This window comes from Saimiri boliviensis, chromosome 11, assembly GCF_048565385.1.
Source record: "Saimiri boliviensis isolate mSaiBol1 chromosome 11, mSaiBol1.pri, whole genome shotgun sequence".
Taxonomy (NCBI): Eukaryota; Metazoa; Chordata; class Mammalia; order Primates; family Cebidae; genus Saimiri; species Saimiri boliviensis.
Window position 1 is genome coordinate 2,139,395 of NC_133459.1, and position 20,029 is coordinate 2,159,423.

Genomic DNA, 20,029 nt, shown 5'->3' on the forward strand with positions numbered 1-20,029 from the left:
AAAAGAACCTTGAAAATGTTAAGAGTTTAAGGTCATATATGCTTGGCAAAATATGCCTTTTAGCTTGGAAGGAAAAAGAAGCATAGAGGGCATTTTGGACACAGAATCGCTCTTTAAAACAGCATTTTGATGAGTTAAGTATAAATAAATCAGAAACACACGGATCTCATTTCCTTTAAAATACCCGCGGGCTCAAACACTAGCGGGAAAAGTGCCTGGCAAACGGCGGTTTGGGATTTTGACAAACCCAAATATTTTGAAGAGGTTTCTGAAATGTTTGCACCCAGGTCTCCTTGCTGCCCTACCTTTCGTGAGTGCCCGTGTGTGCCAGCCCCCATCAGCCTCCGAGGGGCAGGTCCAGCGAGCACGGTGCGTGGGCACTGCCCTCTGTGTCCTGAGTGGAGCATTTTCACGGCCTGACCTCATGGTGTGGGGCTTGCCTGTGTGTGCGTGTGTACATGTGTGTGCGTGCATGTGTGTGTGCTTGTGTGTATGCGCATGTGTGCATGCATGTCTGTGCCTGTGTGTGTGCATGTGTGCCTGCACGTGTGGGCCTTGTGTGTATGTGTGTGTGCATGTCTGTTCGTGCATGTGCACGTGTGTGTGTGCATGTTCGTGTGTACACGTGTGTGGCATGTGCGCGTCCGTGTGTGTGTGTAACGTGTGTGGTGTGCGTGCATCCGTGTGCATGTGCATACATGTGTGCATATGTGGTATGTGTACATGTGTGTTCGTGTGTGCGTGCGTGTGTGTGCACGTGTGTGTGCATGTGTGGTGTGCGTGCGTGTCATGCATGTGTGCATAAGCGTGTGCAGTGTTTGTGTGTGCATGTGTGGTATGTGTGGTGTGCATTTATGTGTCGTTTGTGTGGTGTGTGTGGTGTATGTGCATGTGTGTGATGTGTGTGCATGCCTATGTGTGTGTGTGTGCATGCGTGCGTGTATGTTTGCAGTGTGTGGTGTGTGTGTGTGTGCATGTGTGTGTATGGTATGTGTGTATGCATGTGTGTGTGGTGTGTGTGCATGTTTGCGGTGTGTGTGATGTGTTTGCGGTGTGTGTGATGTGTTTGCGGTGTGTGTGGTGTGTATGCGTGTGTGCATGTGTGCGTGTGGCGTGCGCATGCGTGTGTGTGGTGTGTGTGCATGCCTATATGCACATGTGTGTGCATGTTTGGTGTGTGTATGCATGCATGTGTGTATGTTTGTGGTGTGTGTGATGTGTTTGTGGTGTGTGTGATATGTTTCCAGTGTGTGTGGTGTGTATGCGTGTGTGTGCATGTGTGTGTATGGTGTGTGCGTGCATATATGTATGCATGTGTGTGGTGTGTGTGCATGTGTGCGTGTGTGTGCGGTGTGGGTGTGTGTATGTGTGTGTGTGTGCGTGCAGAAGGAAGGAAACACAAGGCATATCAGAAACGGATGAGGCTTTGGGACTTCAAGAATTCTAACTTTATCTTGGCGTGGAATGGAAAAAAAACCCATGAGAATCCTACTTGAAGGAGTTGAAATCAGGCTCTAAAACAGGCACTGGAATAAAGTCAGTGGTGTCTGCTCCCAGCCCAAACATCTGGGCTCCAAGTGGGCACTCGGCCCCACCTCCAGAAGTGCCAGTTCACAGGGCACAGCTCCCGGGGACCAAGCTGTGGGAGCAGCTAGATGTGTGGGCACCGCATAGGCAGAGCAGGGGACCAGGACCATGCAGGCCGTCTTCTTTACCTCTGCGGGAACACATGGGATTGGGTGAGGGTGATTCTCCGGCACCCGTGCCTCAGCCTTAGTGGGCCCAGATCATTGTGGTGGCCACATTTAGGACAGGACCAGAGCCGTGGCCCCCACCTCGCCCAGCAGGCAGGCAGCCTCCTGGGACCCTGGGGTGAAGCGCCAGCTTCCTCCTCCAGGTAGCTCAGGTGCCAGCAGGTAAGGCTGGGAGCAGCTACCCGTGAAGCCAAGCCACTTCCTTCCTGTTCAGAGCTAAAACCTGCCAAGGAGCATGGGGGGTGGGGGTGGGGAGTGCTCAGATTCATGAGGCCTGCTCTGCACTTATACAAACTAATAAAATGTGGGGGCATCCGAGGGGAACACCAGGGCACATGGGGACGTTAGCATGCTGTGGCTGCTTCTCATCGTCCTGTATCCGGGTGTGCAGTGAGCCCACATCCAGCACCCCGATCCCTCCGCAGCTGCCCCCTTATCTAGAGCATCTGGCCCCATCCCGGTCGTCTCTGCTCGCTCAGAGACATAAACAGAAATGCCGTTTGGCAAAGGCAGCCCTGAAACATCTTTCCCTGAAATGTTCCTTTTGGCATCTGATTAGGAAAAAAACCTTGCAATTAATACTCAGAGTTGGATTGTGAGATTTTCTGCAGAATTAGGCTTGGAGCATTTAACAACAAGGTTCCTCATTGCCCAGCCTCTGCATTTATAATAAAAATAAATATTTCCCCTTCCTGACGTTGAAGGCCATGCCAGCTGCAGAGAAGAGCTGGGATGCAAGAGGGAGCGTTTGTATTCACTTAAACGCCGCAGACAGAAACCCCCGCGCGCCTTCGCGGGCCCGGGTCCCCTCGCGGGACCCCAGGGAACGAGCTCGCCGTCGGCTAATCTCCGACCACTTCTTCTAATTGTACAGTGCTCCGAGGTAATCAACATCCAATGGCCGCTCTCTCTAAGACCGAGGCAGAACAAAGCCTCAAATTACTAATTACACAAATACAGTGTCTTTTGCTAATTGGATTGGTTAATGTTAGTTAATAAAGCACTTTAAGGATAGGCAATGTGGAATGAAAGAGGCAATTCATACGTTTAATAATAGGCTAATAACTGTCAGCAATGAATAATCAGCCGCGTCACGTGCAAAGAACAGCCACACGCTTTCCAGCTCTTTGGGCGTCTGTTACAAATTAATGCCTTCGCAGGAGCCAGCCTGAGCGCCGAGCCCCTCGTCCCCAGGCTGCTGGAGCTCCAACCTTGTCTTCCCGCCCGCCCGGCGAGGGCCTGCAACCCACAGACCGCAGCCCTGGTGGCCGTTTGGGGAGTTTATCCTCTCAAGAAAAATGAAGTCCTGTTATTTCTATTATTTATGAAAGAGCCTTTGGCTCAGCGATTAGGGACGGGACCAGAGGCCTGTATCCTTGTCCCGAGGCCAGAGGCTTCGCTGTTTTACTCAATGACCCCGGGCAAGCTCCTTGACCTCCACCGGCCTTCGTCAACTCAGCTGGAAAATTGGGTAAAAAGATTGTGGTGTCTCTCGGGCATGGAGCTGCGGCGTGCAGGCGCACAAAGCTGGCGGGGCCGTGACAGTCCAGCGTGGGGCCGCAGCTGCGTCCAGGCTCTGCCGTGCTCGCTGACGGCCAGTGCCAAAGGGAAATCATGACCTGTGGGCCCCAAACCAGCCCCCAGGACCTGAGACGTACGGCCCGGCTCTGGGACCTGGTTTGGTAAAATGCAAAGACCCAAATCCCCAGCCGGCTGCCCAGGCTCCCCGTCTCCGTGCCAGCCTAACCCTTTAGATCCTGTGAAGACATCAGAAGAGCAGAGGCGGCCGTGAAGAGCTCCTTACAGCAGGTGGCTGGATCTCCTGAGCAGGACCCGCTCCTGGGCAAGAGCTGCTGTGGGGACAGGGTTTGGAGCTGGCTTTCTTTCCCTCTCCCTCTCTCTCTCCACCATGACAAGCGCCAGTACCGTGACCCACACCCGAGCGGGTCGAGTTCGTTATTCCTCCGAGTCTCCGATTCGAGCCGTGGGCTCTTCGCAGCATCCCAAGCTTCACAGTCACATCCAAGTGAATGTTTTTCTGCTCAGGGAACGCGAGATCTTTACGACAAAACAGAAGTGCTGGTGGCGAGGCTGTCCCTGCCAGTTGGCAGCACTCAGAAGTGTGCGGGGGTCTCCCTCTTCTGAAGACAGTCCCTGGGGGGATGTGTCCAGTCCGTGCCCCTCCGGGATAGAAGCCTGGAAAAGCACAAAATGTTTTCCAGGAAAGAGAAGCGAACCAAGGGCGGATGCGCCTGTTTGCTGCCGGTGAACGGAACGCCTTGCGCGTGGGCCGCGAGCTGACGAGGACCCCACCGTTTGCTGCTTGAACTTACGCAGGTGAAGGCAGCCGCAGCCCAAGAAAATTCTGTTTGTTAAGTATAGGAATGTACCAGAATTAATTACTTTAGGCTACACGAAGCTAACAGAAAGGGAGATCAAGAGACAGTAGTGTTTGCGCACCTCTCAGTACGCTGTTCATCTGTGGCTCAAAAGGAGCTCTGGGCCAGCCCCAGGGAGGAGTCCAAGGGGGCAGAACGTTGAACAGGGCTGTGTCGTCTCCCTGCCCCGTCCCCACGCTTGGACGACGTTGCAGCCGGCCCCAGCTGCGGAAGGCAGGGCTTCGGTACACACATATCGTCCCCCAGGAGCTGGGGGCTCCTTGCCAGGGTCCACCCTTCCAGAAATTAAGTGCCGCCTCGTTCTGTATGGGAGAACCTCTGCTGAGCCTCTGCCCGCCCACCTGCACCGCCCGCCCAGCTCTCCAGGCTTGCTGCCATTGGGGTCTCCTTCCTCCCCTTCCATCTCTCTCTCTCTCTGCACAGGACACACTGAGCCATGACTGCCATGTGTCGCGCTTTCCCACACCCTTCCCTGGTTCGCAGCTGGCACCTCACCCCTCTTCAGCCTTCGGGGAGAGTGGATAAATCATGCTGCAGAACAACTCTCCCAGCTCTAAGAATAAAGTTGGAGTAACTGTGCCTGAGACTATTTCTGTAGCTCTTCAAGACGAGCCTTCCCGGGTCAATGTCCTGTGGGCAGGAGGTGCCCATTTCTAAAGCCACTTGGGCAGAGCACCTCCCAAGGTTGCCACGAACACAACCCTTCCTCATCCACAGAGAGGGCTGGCCAGCGAGAAGCCCGTGGTCGCGGCAAGAGGAAGTCACCTCTTTGCTGCTGACTGGTGGAGATTCCCCCAAGGCCATTGTTACCCACACACCGGCTGGGCGGGCAGGTTTCCCTGGGAGCATTGATTACCCACAGGCCAGCCCAGAAGCAGTCAGGGAGGACTATGCCATTGGCAAGAGGTGTTCACACCTGCCGGTGCCCGGGGGCCCCTCCTGGCCTCCCCGGATGGCTTGGGAAGCACATTTACCCCCGTTGCGCTCTCATCTCTCTCCTGCACTAATAAGGGTCATTTTTCTCAGTCCGTCCTGCAGACAGATGGTGACCTTGTCATGTTTGTTGACAGCCACACAGTACAGCTGAGCATCAGTCGCCACCTCCCACCTTCCCTGTCAGGGCTTCTGAGCCTCGGGACGTGCGTTCCAAGCTTCGCAGGCAGGACGGGATCCAGCCCAGCCAGCCGCGCGCAGCCTGTGAGCCTGGCCGCTGAACCCGCTGTCCACACTCACCTCCTGCAGCTGGAGACAAACCAGGGCACCCGTAAGGGCCTCTTTCTTCTTCTTTCAGGACTAAAGAGAGAAAGGAGGCCAGCAGGTGCATGCATTCTTCTGAGGCTCACGGGCAGCGGGCAGGAGCAGCCCCCAGGAGAGCCCCGGCCCAGGCTCCGTGCTCAGGAGCGGGCGGGAGGGAGAGAGGTTCCATCTTTTCCTTAGAGCAGGGTCTCTGCCTTCGTTTCATTGACTTGTTGGAAAGCAATGAAAGATGGTGTAAAATCACGTTGCTGCCCTGGGCAGGTCTCAGGACCCAAAGCAACTGCCTGGCGCTGCATTTAGCTGCATGAACAGTCCGTGTGCTTCAGATGCATCACTGTGGCCCAAGGGGGAACTCGCGTCCCCCCGCAGCCGTCCAGGGTCCCTGTGAGATGAAAGCACTAGAGGGTGCTCTCGGGCCCCAGCGTGCCATCTAGCCGGGGTCCCCCAAAGGGACAGACCGACCTCCGCCGGCCGCTGCTGCTCCATCCGGGACCTGACCAAGGGCTCTCCACAAGGCCGGGTAAGGCTGCCAACCAGATGGCCATTCTAGATTCCTGGTGTCGCCAGGCCTCACTAGGACTCTACACCCAGCCTTCTGGGAGGAGCCCTTGGGGTGGGTGTGGAGTGAGAGGTCGTTGCCCTCCGAAGCCACCCAGGCGAGAAGCTTGGTCAGCACCGGACTCATGGCCACCAGACCTGCCTCAGGGAAGAGACCCCTCCCCATCCCAGAGGAGGCTGAACATCCAGGGAGGTTGTGGGGATGGACTAGACCTGCTGAGAGTTTGGCCATTTCCCTTGAGGCACGTTTGCATGCTTCTCCTTGTTGGAAATCAAACAGGAAGAAAAGAAGAAACATAGAAAGCAACGGAGCCGTTCCGGGCCGCTTCCCGTCTCTCACCGTCTTGCCCCGTAGGAGGCTCAGCTGAGAAGGCAGCTCTAGAGTGAGCCGACGGGTGAGGCGGGACAGCTGTCCCAGGATCGGGTGTTCCCAGCACCCTGCCTGCCTGTCTCTCGGGCTGTGCGATGCCCGTGCACTTCCCTTCCCCGTACCCGGAGTGGGACCACACACTGCAGCCTCGGGCAGCGCAAGGCTTTCCAAGTGACGACCTTGTGGTCCTTCCTCTGCTTGGGGTTTGGCCGTTTGGTGTGGGGAGCGGGTGTGAGCAAAGGGAGGCAGGGACAGATGAGCCACCTCTGCTCATGGGAGCCTCCTGTTCTTGGAGAGAGGTTCTTAGCTGGCAGCTGGGCCGGCTACCCACAGACACGAGTACCCTCTTACCTCCGTCCTCCTTGGAGCTGTGTGTAGCTGCCATGGGCCGGGGTCAGTGTGCCTCCCGTGTAAAAGGCCAGATCATGTATAATTCAGGCTTCTGTGTCCCACGTGTGTCCGTCCCATGCATGTTTTTGTTTACAACACTTTCGTCAATCGTTACAAGATGCTTTCCGTTCGTGAGGCGTGGCAGTCTTGAAAACGGGTGGTTACGTCTTGGGTGCCATCATTACCCGTGTGTTCATGCTGCAGAATAAGGGCGCAATTGGCCGGTCCGTGTCACCATCTGCATCATCTCCGTCGTCGGGACGGCGGTCAAGGACGCCTCCCGCGGCATGTGCCTCCCTCTTCACAGACCAGGGCCTGGAGACTACTCAAGCCAGGGCATTCAGGGGCTGAGACGTGTTTCTGGGACTCAGAATGGGAAGCTCTGGCTGGGAGCCCAGGATTCTTTGTCCGGTTCCTGCAGCCCTTCCCAGCGCTCTGAAAGGCACCAGAAGGAAGGAAGGTGGGAGGAACATTCCGTGTTGGTCAGGAAGCCCCTGAAGGCAGCCTCGGCCTTAGGTCTGCCCACGTCTCAACCAGGCTGGACAGTCCTGTGAATTCTCCGAGCGGCACCTTCACTGTGCTTGGCCTTGGACTCAGTATGGTCTGGAAATGCAGACGTGGGACCCTGGGGCGGTTACTAGGAAATCAGGGGCAGAGTGGGCAGCCCTTCACCTGCCAAGCCTCCCTGGTCCGGCTTCGCCACTCTCCCCGTCCCAAAAGAGCAAACCTGGGCCTAGGTGCATGGAAGCCGCAAGACAGCAGAGGCAGCCAGGTTTTCACAGCAGATGAGCTTGGAATTCCTCGGTGCAGCTGCTCCTTTAACTGGGTACCATTAGGAAAGCGTCCAGTCCTGTTTGGTGGCACTCGGCCTCCCGCCACCGCCACGTACCGTGGTCTCGGGTTCGCAGGCAGCTCGGGCCTCTGCTGTGTTGACCCCGCAACAGACTGAAAACATTCCTTATCGGAGAGACAGCAAAGCTCCTCACCTCCCTCTGCCTTCCCCCATCCACCTCCCCAACTTCTCCAAATGGAACCAGTTCTATGAAGGCCGGAGAAGCGAATATGCTCCGATAATACCATGTGGAGCTGCATGGCCTGAGTTCGAATCCCAGCTCTGCCACTTCCTGCCTCCATGACATTGGACCACTTACCCAACCTCTCTGAGGCCCAGCATTCTCAGGCATAAATGGGGATTATTGTAGGGTGATTTTAGGCATTAAAGAAGATAATGCAATGACACCTTCAGCAGAGCTAGCTTATTAGCTGTTGCTATTATCAGTTATTTTATTTCAGTCAGGAATAAAATACAACTGGAAACAATTTGTACTTCTGGCCTCCTTGGCCTGCAAGTTTGTGGAACCCAGAAATGCGAGTCCACAAATACTTGCTTAATGAAAAAGTGGGATGAATGACAAGTGAGAATGAGAGAAAGACCTGAATCTGATCAGGGAAGGGCCAAGGGGGTAGTGAGCGACAGGGTGGCTCCCTCTGCTTCCTCTGTCCCCAGAAAGCGCCACTGCCATTTTTAAAGGAATTAAAGTTCATTCTACTTTGTATGGATCCACTTCCAGATCTTTCAAGGTTTCCCCAAACCTCAAAGAGTGGTATCATAAGTCACGGCCAGAGAAGAGCCCAGATTCTGGGAGGTCAGATTCCACCACCCAGTCCTGGGTCTTGAGGCTTTCAAACATGTACGTGACTGGGGAGCTGCTGCCAGGAGAGCTACGACCCTTCTTATTCACTTACGATTATTAAGAATCACCTTAATCAACGAGGGATCAATCAGCAGGGTCGAGTGGAAGTGCATTAATAGGATCCTGTCAATTTCCAGGTCATTTCTATAACTAAAAAGGGTTGAGATAAAAGATAAATGTTTATATAGAACCAATCATCGATCCTGTGATTTATTTTCCTGGTGGAAAGCGAAGTCCCCTGGGGAGATGCTGGTGCAGAGCCCACCGGGCCGCCCCGAGGAGTGCCAGTGGGGGAGCCTCCAGCGGCTGTGCCCCTGCCCAGGGTGCGGGTGGCCGGTGGCCGCACAGTGCCTGGCACCTCCTGCGTCGTCGCTGAGGGGAACGGGCCATCAGCATTTCAGAAGCAGGGTGGAAAATAGCCAGCAGTGGGCCTGGAAGGGGACATCTTTCACATGTGAGTTGGGACAGCCACATCTGGGTTTGCAATGGTAGAGCTGGGTGTGGGATTAAGTGGATGGGGAAGAAACCGAGTGCCCTCCAGAGCTGGGGTCCACTCCTGCCGCTGCCGCTCACCTGAGCAGAATCTGTCCTGAGGTGGAAAGGGCTCAGGCGGAGCGTGGACCGTCGCCTGCCTGTCACAGACACTGGTCTTTGGGAGATGAAAGAACATTCTGCCAGCATCCTTCTCCCTGCCCCTGTGAGCGCGGCCGTCTGTCTGCCCAGCGGGCCTGAAGCAGCCTCCTTCAGCAGGCTCTGTGTTGCCTAAATAACCTTACTAAGACAGGAGAGCCGACGTTAGATTTTCCTATCACAAAATAAAATAACAATGAATTAGGAGGGCAGGGGTGAACTTTTGGAGGTGATGGATAGGTTTACGGCGTGGATCGTGGCGAGGGTTTCTCGGGTGCATTCTTACGTCTCCAGGCTCATAAAGTTGTCTACATTAAATATCAACAGCTTTTTATATGCCAATCATACTGCGATAAAGTGGTGTGTGTTTTTTTTTTTTTTTAAGGGAAATTCTGCAGACTCTGGGAGGCTCTGTTGAGCCAGCCTCTCGTTGGTGGGTGTGGCTGCTAGAGGGGCCCAGGGCCTGAACCTCCACGTCCGTCTGTCTTGGCTGAGCCTGGAGCCCTCAGCTCCCTGATGCTCCCACCACACTGGCCATGACCTTTGGGGTTTGCAACTGAGTTGACCCTGATGTCCTGGAAGTGTGCTTAGGGCTTGGGCACTTAGACTCAGGCGTAGGACTGCTGTGTTGACTTTGTCTTCGGGGTTCTCACCCCTGAATCGTCCCCCTCTTCTGGGGGCGCCTTCTGCTGGGGTAGCTTCGATGCTTCCTCTCCGGTAAGGTCACCAACAGAGGGGCTTCCCAGGACAGGGGCTTCTCGTGCTCAAATCCAGAAAGTCCTGGCCACAGGTTGGTCTGCTTGTCCCCGGGATGTTGACGAGGAGCCTGCACAAAGGAGCCGTCCTTGCCCCAGCAGTTCAGGCCCATTGTCAACCCTGCAGGCTGCCCCTGCCAGGCCACTTTCAGGCCAAGGAAGCCAGGTGGGAGCCGGACCTTGGGGCACAGGTGCCCGATTTCCAGCTGTCTGCCCAAGATGCCTGGTCCAGAAAGAGGCCCTGAGCCTGTCAGAGTGGCCAGGGAAGCTTCCGTAAGCCCCTCAGAGAGCCACCCAGAGCACAGGGCCCCCGCAGGCTGGATGGCCAGGCCCTACCGTGACCGCGCCAGCCCCGTCCCCACCCCACCACAGGGCAGCGTCTGCTTCCAGGGGCCCAGCCCGGGTGGTCGTGGCCATGCACCAGTCCGGTAAATTCTGCAAGGAGAGTTCCCATTTTCCACTCACCGACACTATTTAATAATCAGTAAATGCCACACGGGGCCTACGCTGTGTGCCTGTGGGGGGCGGGGGGTGGCCATGATGGTGCCCAACTCTCACCTTTGGCCTAAAGGGCGTCTAATCCAGGAGGGAGGAGAGCCTGCTTGTAACCACTGGGCGGCTTTGAAGCGAGAACCGGTCGCCCTTTCCAGGCTGCAGGGCTCTGATGGAAGTTGGTAGAGAGATAAAGTGTGAGCGAGTGGGGTCAAGGTCACCTGCCACCCACCTGGAACCATCAGCTTCAACATCACCTTCCCAGCACAGGACCCGCAGAGTGTGGGGGGTGTCCCTGGGATTCGGCCCACCAGGGTCCGAGCCAGAGCCCCCCACCAAGCCCTGTCTGCAGGGCCGGGGACCCCGCAAGGCCGCACGGCTGCTCCAGCCTTGGCTTTTCCTCCCCTAGACCCCAGGCCCTCAGAAGGAAGCTCTGGGACCAGCTCCAGGAACAAACGGCCTTGCAGAGCTTTCCCCTCGTTTCCAGGGCACGCCTGTCCAGTTCCTGAACTGGCCACGGGAGGCTCCTGGACCTGCCAGTACTTCCCCTTCTCATGCTGGAAGTGACAGCTCATCATGAGTCATTGATCGAGAGGACCACACGTCACCGCTTTTATGATTTACATTCCCTTCCCCTGGGGACATCAATCTTCCGGAAGCAGAAGGAGGAAGGCGACCACAGAGGGCCAGAAGCAATGCTGGACAAGCCTGTGCTGGGGACAGGGGCCTGCAAAGATCCTTCCAGCTGGCCCCGCTGCCTGGCAGAGAAAGGGCTCTGGAGCCTGCGCCCCAGCCTCCTGCCAGCCCCCACCCCCGGTGACCCTCGCCCCCGGCGACCCCCGCCCCCGGTGACCCAGACCCCAGCGACCCCCACCCGCGGCGACCCCTCCCCCGGTGACCTCGCGTCCATCAGCAGGTGCTCTCAGGTGGAGCCAGGAACAGCTGGGCTTCCCCAGCTCAGTCTGACATGATGGAAGGGCAACCCTGAGTCTAGGACAGGGGATGGCCCCTGCCACGTGGACCCCTGGAAGCCCGCCCCTCGCCAGGGAATCTCCAGGCTGGGTCAGATCTGGCCCCAGGCCCCTCTTTCGGAAAGGGCTGTCCAGCATGTGTGGGGTGGGGCTCTGAGGCCTGGAGCAGCTCATGGAGCACAGGGAGGGGACTTGTGTGGTGGGTGAGCTGCGTCTTCAGCTTGGTGGAGAATTCAAAGCTGTGGCAGGAATGGCCCAAGCATTCTGGAAGCTTGGGAAGCTCTGAGTGCCTAACCTGCCCTTTATCTTCTCTGGAAAGGGACAGCACAGTGGAGGGGCGGGGAGGGGCGGAGTCCAGAGAGCATGCGTCCCTGTAGGCACCACCATCCGGCAACCGCAGCCCAGGGCAGGTGGTCAGTCATAGCCTTGCCCCTGACTCTACCATGTGCCCCGAGGTGCTAGAGGTAGAGGGCAGAGCAAGGTCTCAGTGGGGCAGGCCAGAGGACCGCACGGCACCTCCTTGTCTCCCGTAGCCCCCAGGGCTGGGAAGGAGACCTGGCGGGGGGACGGCTTCCCAGGCCAGGAGTGGTTGGAGTGGGAGACGGGACCCCCACCCAGGGCTCCCAGCAGCCTTGGCCTCTAAGGGGCTCCTGTGACTTCCAGGTCAAGGACCACAAACTTGCAATGGCCTGGGGGGCACCCATCTGAGCACCCCACTGGCGATGAGCTGGGCGGAGGAGCGTGAGCCCTCACAGTGCAGCTTGCAGGCTGGAAGGGAGCCAGGGTCTCCGGGGTGCTTCACCAGCGAGCTGTGCCATGGCCACAGGCCCCACTCTGGTCCACACCCGTGTGCCTTCAGGCTTCCCCGGGAAAGGGGGCTGCCCAGCCCTGCCCCCGGTAGGCACCACCTCAGGCCCACTCACCTTGATCTTGGCAGGGCCCATGTGAATCCAGGGTGAGCCTGGGTCCACACTCCCCTGCTATGCAAATTCGGAAGGTTACTTTACCTCTCTGAGCAAAGAGAGGTTTTCCTCTCCTGCAAAGAGCAAGAAGCCACAGCCTTCCTCGTGGGTGTGTTTGGGATTTAGATGCATTAATGTGGGCCAAGTACCCAGCGCGGAGCCCGACGTACCCAGCCCTTGGCTGTCTGCCTCACGCTGGAGGCCCTCTTGTTCTGGGCAGCCTCCTACTCTGTGTGAGGAGAGCTAGACGGGTCCTATCAGATGGGGGAGGCTGGGGGGCATAGGTCAGATGGAACCCACTGCGGGCCCCACACTTGGGTCAGCAGGGAAGACCCCGCATCCTCCTCCGAGCAGATACGAAGAGGGAGGCCCCTTGAGGATGTGGGCAGGCAGGAAGCCACCACCCTGCACACCGTCCCCCTCCGTGCCGCCCGGTTATTTCTGCCCCAGCAGTAGCATCTACCTGAGAGCCCCTGCCCGAGTCAGATCCCTCAGCGGGGTCCTCAAAGGGCCACAGCCCAGCCCCCCGGCCCTCCCAACCCCGAGGCTCCTCTGTCTCTGGGGCGCTCATTTGTCCCGTGCTGACACCTCACTCCCAGCCCCCATCCACCCCGGGCCCTTGTCCCTGCTTTGGAGCCCATCCCCCAAGAAGATTCGGAGGCCTTCCCTCTTCCTCTGCCGCTGTGGCCCCAGAAGGCAGGGTGGGTCTGACCCACTGTCTTGGCCCCAGAGTAGCTAATTCTGGACTAAACACTGCTTCCATATTTTTTAAATGTCTCCCAGGCACCCTCCATGGGGCAGTGTAGACTAAAGGTGCTCAATACCACTTGGGAAATGAGGACATGAAGGCGTGTGGAGCCGGCCCTCGGGGGACAGGGAGGAGAGGAGCCATGTCACCCCACGGGAGGGGAGATGTGTGGGGCCAGCCCCGCCCGGGTGGCGTGGCCAGGCCAAGCGGCAGCGCTCACAGACGGGGCTGCCAGCGGACAGAGTGTTCTTGGAACGTCAGAAAGAGAGCAGACCATGCCCAGATTTCAGGTCTTCCAGGCCATGCCGGCCGGGCGGGGCGGGGCCAAGCGGGGCAGCGCCAAGCGGGGCAGCCCGGCGGGTTGAGAGAAAATCACTAGGCATGCATTGAAGTCTGCTGGTCTCAATGGCAGTTCCTGTGGCCAGAGCAAAGCAGAAGGCCCCATCACAGGCCAGACAGGTCGGAGGAGATGCTGCCTGCCTGGAACTCGGGTCCCGTGGGGCTGGGGATGAAGACGCTGCCTCGCAGTGCTGTTCCCTGCTCGGGTCCCTGGAAGCAGAGCGGCCTGGCTTCCCTCACTGGCCAAACAAAAAGAGTTTGGAAGGTATGGGCTGCTCCCTCGTGTTGCACAGGACTTTGGAGTTCTCATGTGGAGCCCCGGGCCAACCCCCAATGATAGGGCCCAAGGCGGGGGGCTTGGAAAGGCCTTTGGGGGGATGCGGAGGACAGGAGGGTGGGAGGCGGCGGCTGGGAGTGTAAACAGTGGCGTGGAGACCTCTGTGCATTTCGGGACGGCTTTCTAGAGCCCAGGATCCTTTTCTGTGCCGTACTTGACTGTGTAAATATTTTTCTTAGGAGTAAAGAGAGAGCCTCCATTCATTGGATAGATCTCACTTGAAAGAACTGAGAAGTATCTGTTTAGGCATAAAAGCTAAAAACAGTGTCCAAGGATCTTGAAAAAAATCATTTCTGTAGCTCAAACACGGCCAAGCTGATTTTTTTTAATGCAAAAAAATAAATAAATATTACCCCACTCCCGGTTGAGAGCTCAGGGGTTTGTGTCAACACCAGCCCAGTCTTTGCTCTGGGAGCCAGAGCCGGGGCAGCCGCTGACTAACCGCCTTTCACGGTTCTTGCGGGAGCTGCCAACGGGAAGCCACCCAGCTCTGCCGGAGCTCACATGGGCAGAGGGAGGTTGGCCGTGGGGAGAGTCCTGGCTGGGGTTCAGGTGCAAGTCCTGGGCGGAAGGGCCTGGGGTATGGCTTCTTCCCACTGAGGCATCCACCCGGAGGCCCCTGTCCCTTGGGAGCACACCGTGGGAGTCAGGAGGCCCACGTTCGAGTGCAGGTGTCGTCCTGAGCAGCCCCTCCACTTCTGCCTGGTCCTCTCCACTCCGCAGCCTCTGTTTCCCGTCTACACAGCAGGCGCAGTGCCGGTTCCTGCCTCCCACAGGCGGTTGTAAAGAGGAGGTCTGTGTCTGCGATGCCTGGGACAGGCCCCCCCGACAGGCTGCAGGCCCCCAAAAGATGACCTGCCACTGTTAGGATTGGCATCACCATTGCTCCTGCGTTGATGCAACATTTACACCAGGGAAATTGGCAGTACCAGGACTTCAATTTGGAAAGAGAATTGAGAATGACAGTGGTTCTCTAAAAATTCCATCTTCTCAGAAAGGATGAGTAGGAGGCCGTGGGCATTCCTCTCCAAGAGTGAGATGAGTTGAGATGTGGAGGCTCAGTGTGGCCTGGTCATCAGTTTCCAGCCCTGCCAGGGCACTGTTTAGCTGGGTATAAAACCCTGCTGAAAGTACAGGCTGTGGGAAGCTGAGGCCAGTGACCACCAAGACCCCTGCTCAGACTGTGTCTCCAGCAGAACCCTGAGCCCCTCAACCGCACAGTCTCCCAGCGGTGAGCAGAGCAAGGTTTGGAGCCTGGATGGGATGCAGGAGTTGTAGGGGCCTCCATCAACCCAGCCTTTTTTACATCCCTGGGCACCCTGCACAGACAACCCTGACCCCCTGACCCCACCCACAGGGGCTTCTTCAAAGAGAAGAGGCCTTGGAATCAGCTTTTAGCAGGTTCTAGACTCACGCCCACATCTTTGGGTCCAACGAAGCTACTTCAGAAATGGACAAGAAAGAAAAGTAGGTTAGAACCAGGCACACACCTGGTGTGGCTCACACCTGTCATCCCAGCACTTTGGAAGGCCAAGGCAGGAGAATTGCTTGACCCAGGAGTTAGAAATCAGCCTGGGCAACATAGTGAGACCCCATCTCTAAAAAAAAAAAAAAAAAAAAAAAATACAAAAAATTAACTAGACATGGTGGAGCATGCCTCTAATCCCAGCTACTTGGAAGGCTGAGGTGGGAAGATCACCTGATCCCAGGAGACTGAGGCTGCAGTGAACTGATTGAGCCACTGTATTCCAACCTTGCTGACATGGCAAGGCGCTCTCTCTCTCTCTCTCTCTCTCTCACACACACACACACACACACACACACACACACAAACGAAAGAAAGAAAAGTAGGTTAGAGCAGAGCTGGGCATGGTGGCTCACACCTATAATCCCCACACTTTGGGAGGATTGCTGGAGTCCAGGAGTCCCAGCCTGGGCAACATAGTGAGACCCCATCTCCACAAAAAAAAAACAAATGAGCTGGGGTGGGATGTGCCTATTGTCCCAGCTACTCAGGAGGCTGAGGTGAGAGGATCGCTTGAGCTCAGGAGGCTGAGGCTGCAGGGAGCCATGATCGCACCACGCACTCCAGCCTGGGCAAGACACCCTACTTCAAATAAAAGTATGTTAGAGAGACAAGGTTTGCCGTCAATGCCAAGAGCAAGGGGCACGTGAACGGGAGTGTTTGGGGCCCTCATTGGCCTCGGCCTCCTCCACGCCGGGATTTGTTCACCTCCTGCCAGTTTGGAAGCCCCTCCATGGCCGGGGCTCGCTCTGGATTTCCTCACTACTTAGGTTTTCAGATACTTTAATAACAGATTATTTTGACGGGAAAGAAACCTTCTGGGATCCTTTGTGACACAGAGCAGCAAGCTGAGCCCCCAGGGCCGGGCCAGAACTGCAGAGCTGTGAGCGCACGGGACGCCCCGGTGTGCGTGGCTCCTCTTTGCTGACTTTTCGGAGAACAGAGGGTATTTATTTTAAGAGTCAAAAAAGAGGTTCTGACCAACCCCACTTAGTTAAATCCTGGCACTGGTACCCGCGAGAGAAGCTTAATGCCAGAGGTCAAACCTCGCTTTTTTGGCTAAAATGCTTAATCAAACACACCTAATACTTCTGCCGGGGTATGGAGGGGCTGAGAGCCCTGCGGCCACTGCCAGCAATCGAGGAGCCAGCAGTGCGTGCTCTGAGGACCCAGCAGGCATCATAAAGAGGGTTTTCAGCAAAGCAGCGGCTCAGGCAAGCGGGGAGCCAAGGCTGAGTGAGCCAGGGAGCGCATCCGGCCGTTTTTCCACCCGAGGTCAGCGGCAGGTGAAGAGGCAGAGTTAATGGTCTTCATACCTGCCAAGGCGGGCTGTGACATGGGGCAGGCGGTTCCGGAACACGGCTCAGGCCCCGGCGCCCCACCTGCAGGAGACTGCTGCTTTCTCTGTAGCCATGGGGCACCGTCTTCCTCTTCAGGGGGTACAGGGCAGCTGGGGAGGGCTCCACCTCTGTGTGGTTCTTCCGTGGCTCCACCTCTGTGTGGTTCTTCCGTGGCTCCACCTCTGTGTGGTTCTTCCGTGGCTCCACCTCTGTGTGGTTCTTCCGTGGTTCCACACTGCACTCCAGTGTGACCACAATCTTCTGCAGCCCACACCCTCAGCCCAAAGGAGGCCCAGGCACCATGCTCAGAGGATACAGAGAGACAGCCAGGAGCCCAGCAGCTGTGGCACCTGCCCCCACCATCACTCCGGGGCTGGCCAGGCCCCCCTTCCTGATGCCACACAGTATGGCTGGGCCCTTCTGGTCAGTGCATCACACATAATGCCTTAAACTATTGGGGCCAGGGTTGGAACGTCCGTCTTTGCATCCCCACCTGATGGCAAACTCTGGGGAGTAGGAGCGCTGGCCATACCCAGGCACAGACCTTGTCAGACTCCAAGAGAAAGGCGGAGAAGGGCCCCTGCGCAGCGTGATGGATGGGCTTACTGGGGTGCCCCATCCCACCCCGCCACTCGGTGGGCAGGGAGACAGGAAGATCAGGCCACAGCAGGAACGGTGGACGCCCAGCAGAGAGCAGCATGCACAGAGAGAGAGTGGCCCCCACCTGAAGGCCATGCATCCGAGGCCACGGCCAGCCCAGGCTGGCATCTGTGGGCAGCTGGAGGGCTCTCATGCTACCCCCTCTGGATGTGAAGATTTGGTGTTTCTAGGGGGCTCCTGGGCGGACCTTGCCTGGGGTGTTGGTGGGGGCATCGCTGCGCCTCCCGAGGCATTGGGCACCTGCACTGGGAATGCCTTGGCCATGGCATGCACATTCCCATTGGGAACAGGAAGAAGGCCCCCAAAAAATGCCCAGCCAGAGGCCACCAGATGCTCCCAGGCCAGCACCAGGCCCCTGTGGGCTCTTGGTGAGGGTGTGGGTTTGTGAGCAGGTGCTGGCGGGCCAGGGCAGGGAGGGCAAGACCCTCTGGTGGATGGTGTCTACACAGGTGCCTGTGACTCGGCCGCGAATGCCAGAGAGACAGAAAAAGCATCTTATTCCTCAACTTGCCTCACAAAGCAGGCCCTGGTTCTGGTTCAACCCAGCCCTTTAACTGGCAGCGTGATCCAGTTTCTCTGCTTGGGGCAGCCCATGACGGCGGGCCCTGTCCCTCTGCTCTTGAGAACCCCAGGACCACCACTGGGATGGGCATCCTTTCCCCAGACCTGGGACGGCCGAGCGTTCCTGCAGCATCCAGAGTGAGGAAAGATTCCATCTGAGCACGGCCTCGAGCTCTGCCTTCAGCTCGCCTCGGCCCCGCGGGCAGGTCACACCCCTCCTGACGCTTTCTCCTCTTCCCAACGCCACCCACCTAGGTACCTGAATCTAGCAGGCGTCTCTGCCGTTCACATTAGCGCCGGGTGACCCGGAAGGCCATCGGGCTGGGCCCCGCATGGCTGAGCTTGTCAGTTGCGCCTTGGTGAGCGCACTGAGCTCTATCCTTAGGATTTCTAAAACCATCACAGAATATGAAGGGGTGGGAAGGAGAACCTTTGGCTTGAGCATCATTTCTTGTGTTATTTTTCGAGTATCAGTTTCAATCTTGGTTTCCGTTCTGTGGAAACAACAGTGTGATTTCTGTATACTCACCCATGCACGGCCGCTTTGGGTCCAGAAGGGAAAATCCAATTTCTAGAGCTCATCTGTCAGTTTGCTTCGCACAGAGAGCACTCTGGGATGGGTCACTGAGACGCTGCCCCGCCCCCATCCGGAGTGCAGCCTGCTGGCTTTTAAGAGGAGGTACCTGGTGAAATGCTCTCCAGAGCCGAGTCAGGGAACGCTCCGGGCCGAAGCAAGCCGGGAGGAAGAATGAGCCGGGCACTGGCATACCCCGGCCTCACTGGCTCGGCCTCCGTCCACACGTGGGTGAGGGGGTGAGAGCTCCTGTGCGACCCGAAGCCACTGCTGGGGGTCCTCAGTGGCCACCCCTGTGCGGCACTAGGCACAGCTTTTCTGCCTCAGCTTCGTTTCCTTTGAGAAGTTTCCCCAAAAGCCATGGGGACATGCCCCTCCCAGGGATCTGGTCGGGAGTGTAGACCCAGTTAAAATGCTCCCACCTCTGATTTGCCAAAAAAGAGGAACCAGAGAAATGGCATCAGCTCCCTCTCCCTCCAGCACCCACCAAGCCGCCCTTCCGCAGGGTGCTGGCCGACCTCTGCCCCTCGCCCCGGCCGCCCACCGCTGTCTCCTGGGACTGCTGGGCAGAGTCCAGCTCCCTGCTGAGTGCTGCCTCCTGAGGTGGACTGTAAGCCTCCTGAGGGCAGGGACTGCATCTCCCTTCCCTCACCCTTCCAGGGCCTGGCTCAACATAGGGCAAGTTATGTGTAAATACACATGGCGCGATTCGCTGCCAGAACCCAGAGGATATAAAAATAGAGCCTGTTCACCATCCAGGGTTCCGTGCGCTCTGCCCATGGCTCTCAGAAATAATGTGAATGGCTCACCTTCGGATACCTTGACCCGCATCCCCACCCAACCACTGAAGGGCCAGAGTGAGCGACACAGTGTCGCTCCATCCCCAGAGTGTGGGGTTTCCAGGGAGGTGAGGTCCCTGGGGGATGCGCGGAGTCCTCAGCGACTGGGGGAGCCTCTGTGGGAAGAAGGGGTCCCTGCTATCAAGGCAGCCCTTCATTTTCTACTGTGGAGAGGCCGCTGGGTCCCACCCCTGTGACTTCAGGAGACAGCGGGTCTCCCCCCACCGTTTAAAACCCAGGGTGGCTTGAGAACGGCATTTGACCCAACACTAACAACCCTTCTCAAAATTGTTTTGCAGCAAATACTGACTGATGCGGACGTGTCGCCCCAGGAAGGCTGCATCAAAAAGGTAGGCGAGCTCCCCTGCGCTGCCTCTGCTCCCAGCGTCCTCGGGGCTCCTGTGGGGTGACTGTGAGCCCAGCTATCCCTGAGTTAACAAGCGTGTACTCTCGGTGTTGCTGTCAGGTCCTGAGCGATGTGTCATCTGTGGACTGATGTGTGCACAGGACAGTGGCTTTGCTGTAATTAGGAGGGATGCTTCTTTTTACTGTGTGGGCAGGTCAGGGTCCTGTCACTGTAGGGTCCCAGGTACGGGGCTGCCTGCCACTCTCCTGACTCTCAAGCATGGGGGAGAGCCCCGTACCTGTGGGAAAGTTCCAGGCCACGCAGGGGACGGGAAAATTAAGTGAAAGCAGGTTGTTTATTTAACTGTCTTCACTGGATACTCTCGTGAAAAGGATATGGGGAGAATTTGGCTGCAGATCCAACAAAGCCTTTTGCTGCGCTCGCAGCTTCCAGAGAAGCGCCGCTTTAAATAAGCAAACCACCAGGCGAAAGAAAAGTGTCCACGTGGCGTCACCCACGGCTTTACTG

General features: G+C 57.2%; 1 protein-coding gene across 4 annotated transcripts in view; it reads left to right on the top strand.

Moving 5' to 3' along the window:
- Nucleotides 1–20,029, top strand: part of PRDM16 (PR/SET domain 16) — a 355,063-nt gene that overhangs the window by 147,055 nt on the left and 187,979 nt on the right. For all 4 annotated transcript variants that reach the window (XM_074379953.1, XM_074379954.1, XM_039473778.2 and 1 more), the window contains exon 3: nucleotides 19,455–19,505. In XM_074379953.1, coding sequence (XP_074236054.1) covers nucleotides 19,455–19,505 — 51 coding nt within the window. The remainder of the gene's footprint in view (nucleotides 1–19,454; nucleotides 19,506–20,029) is intronic.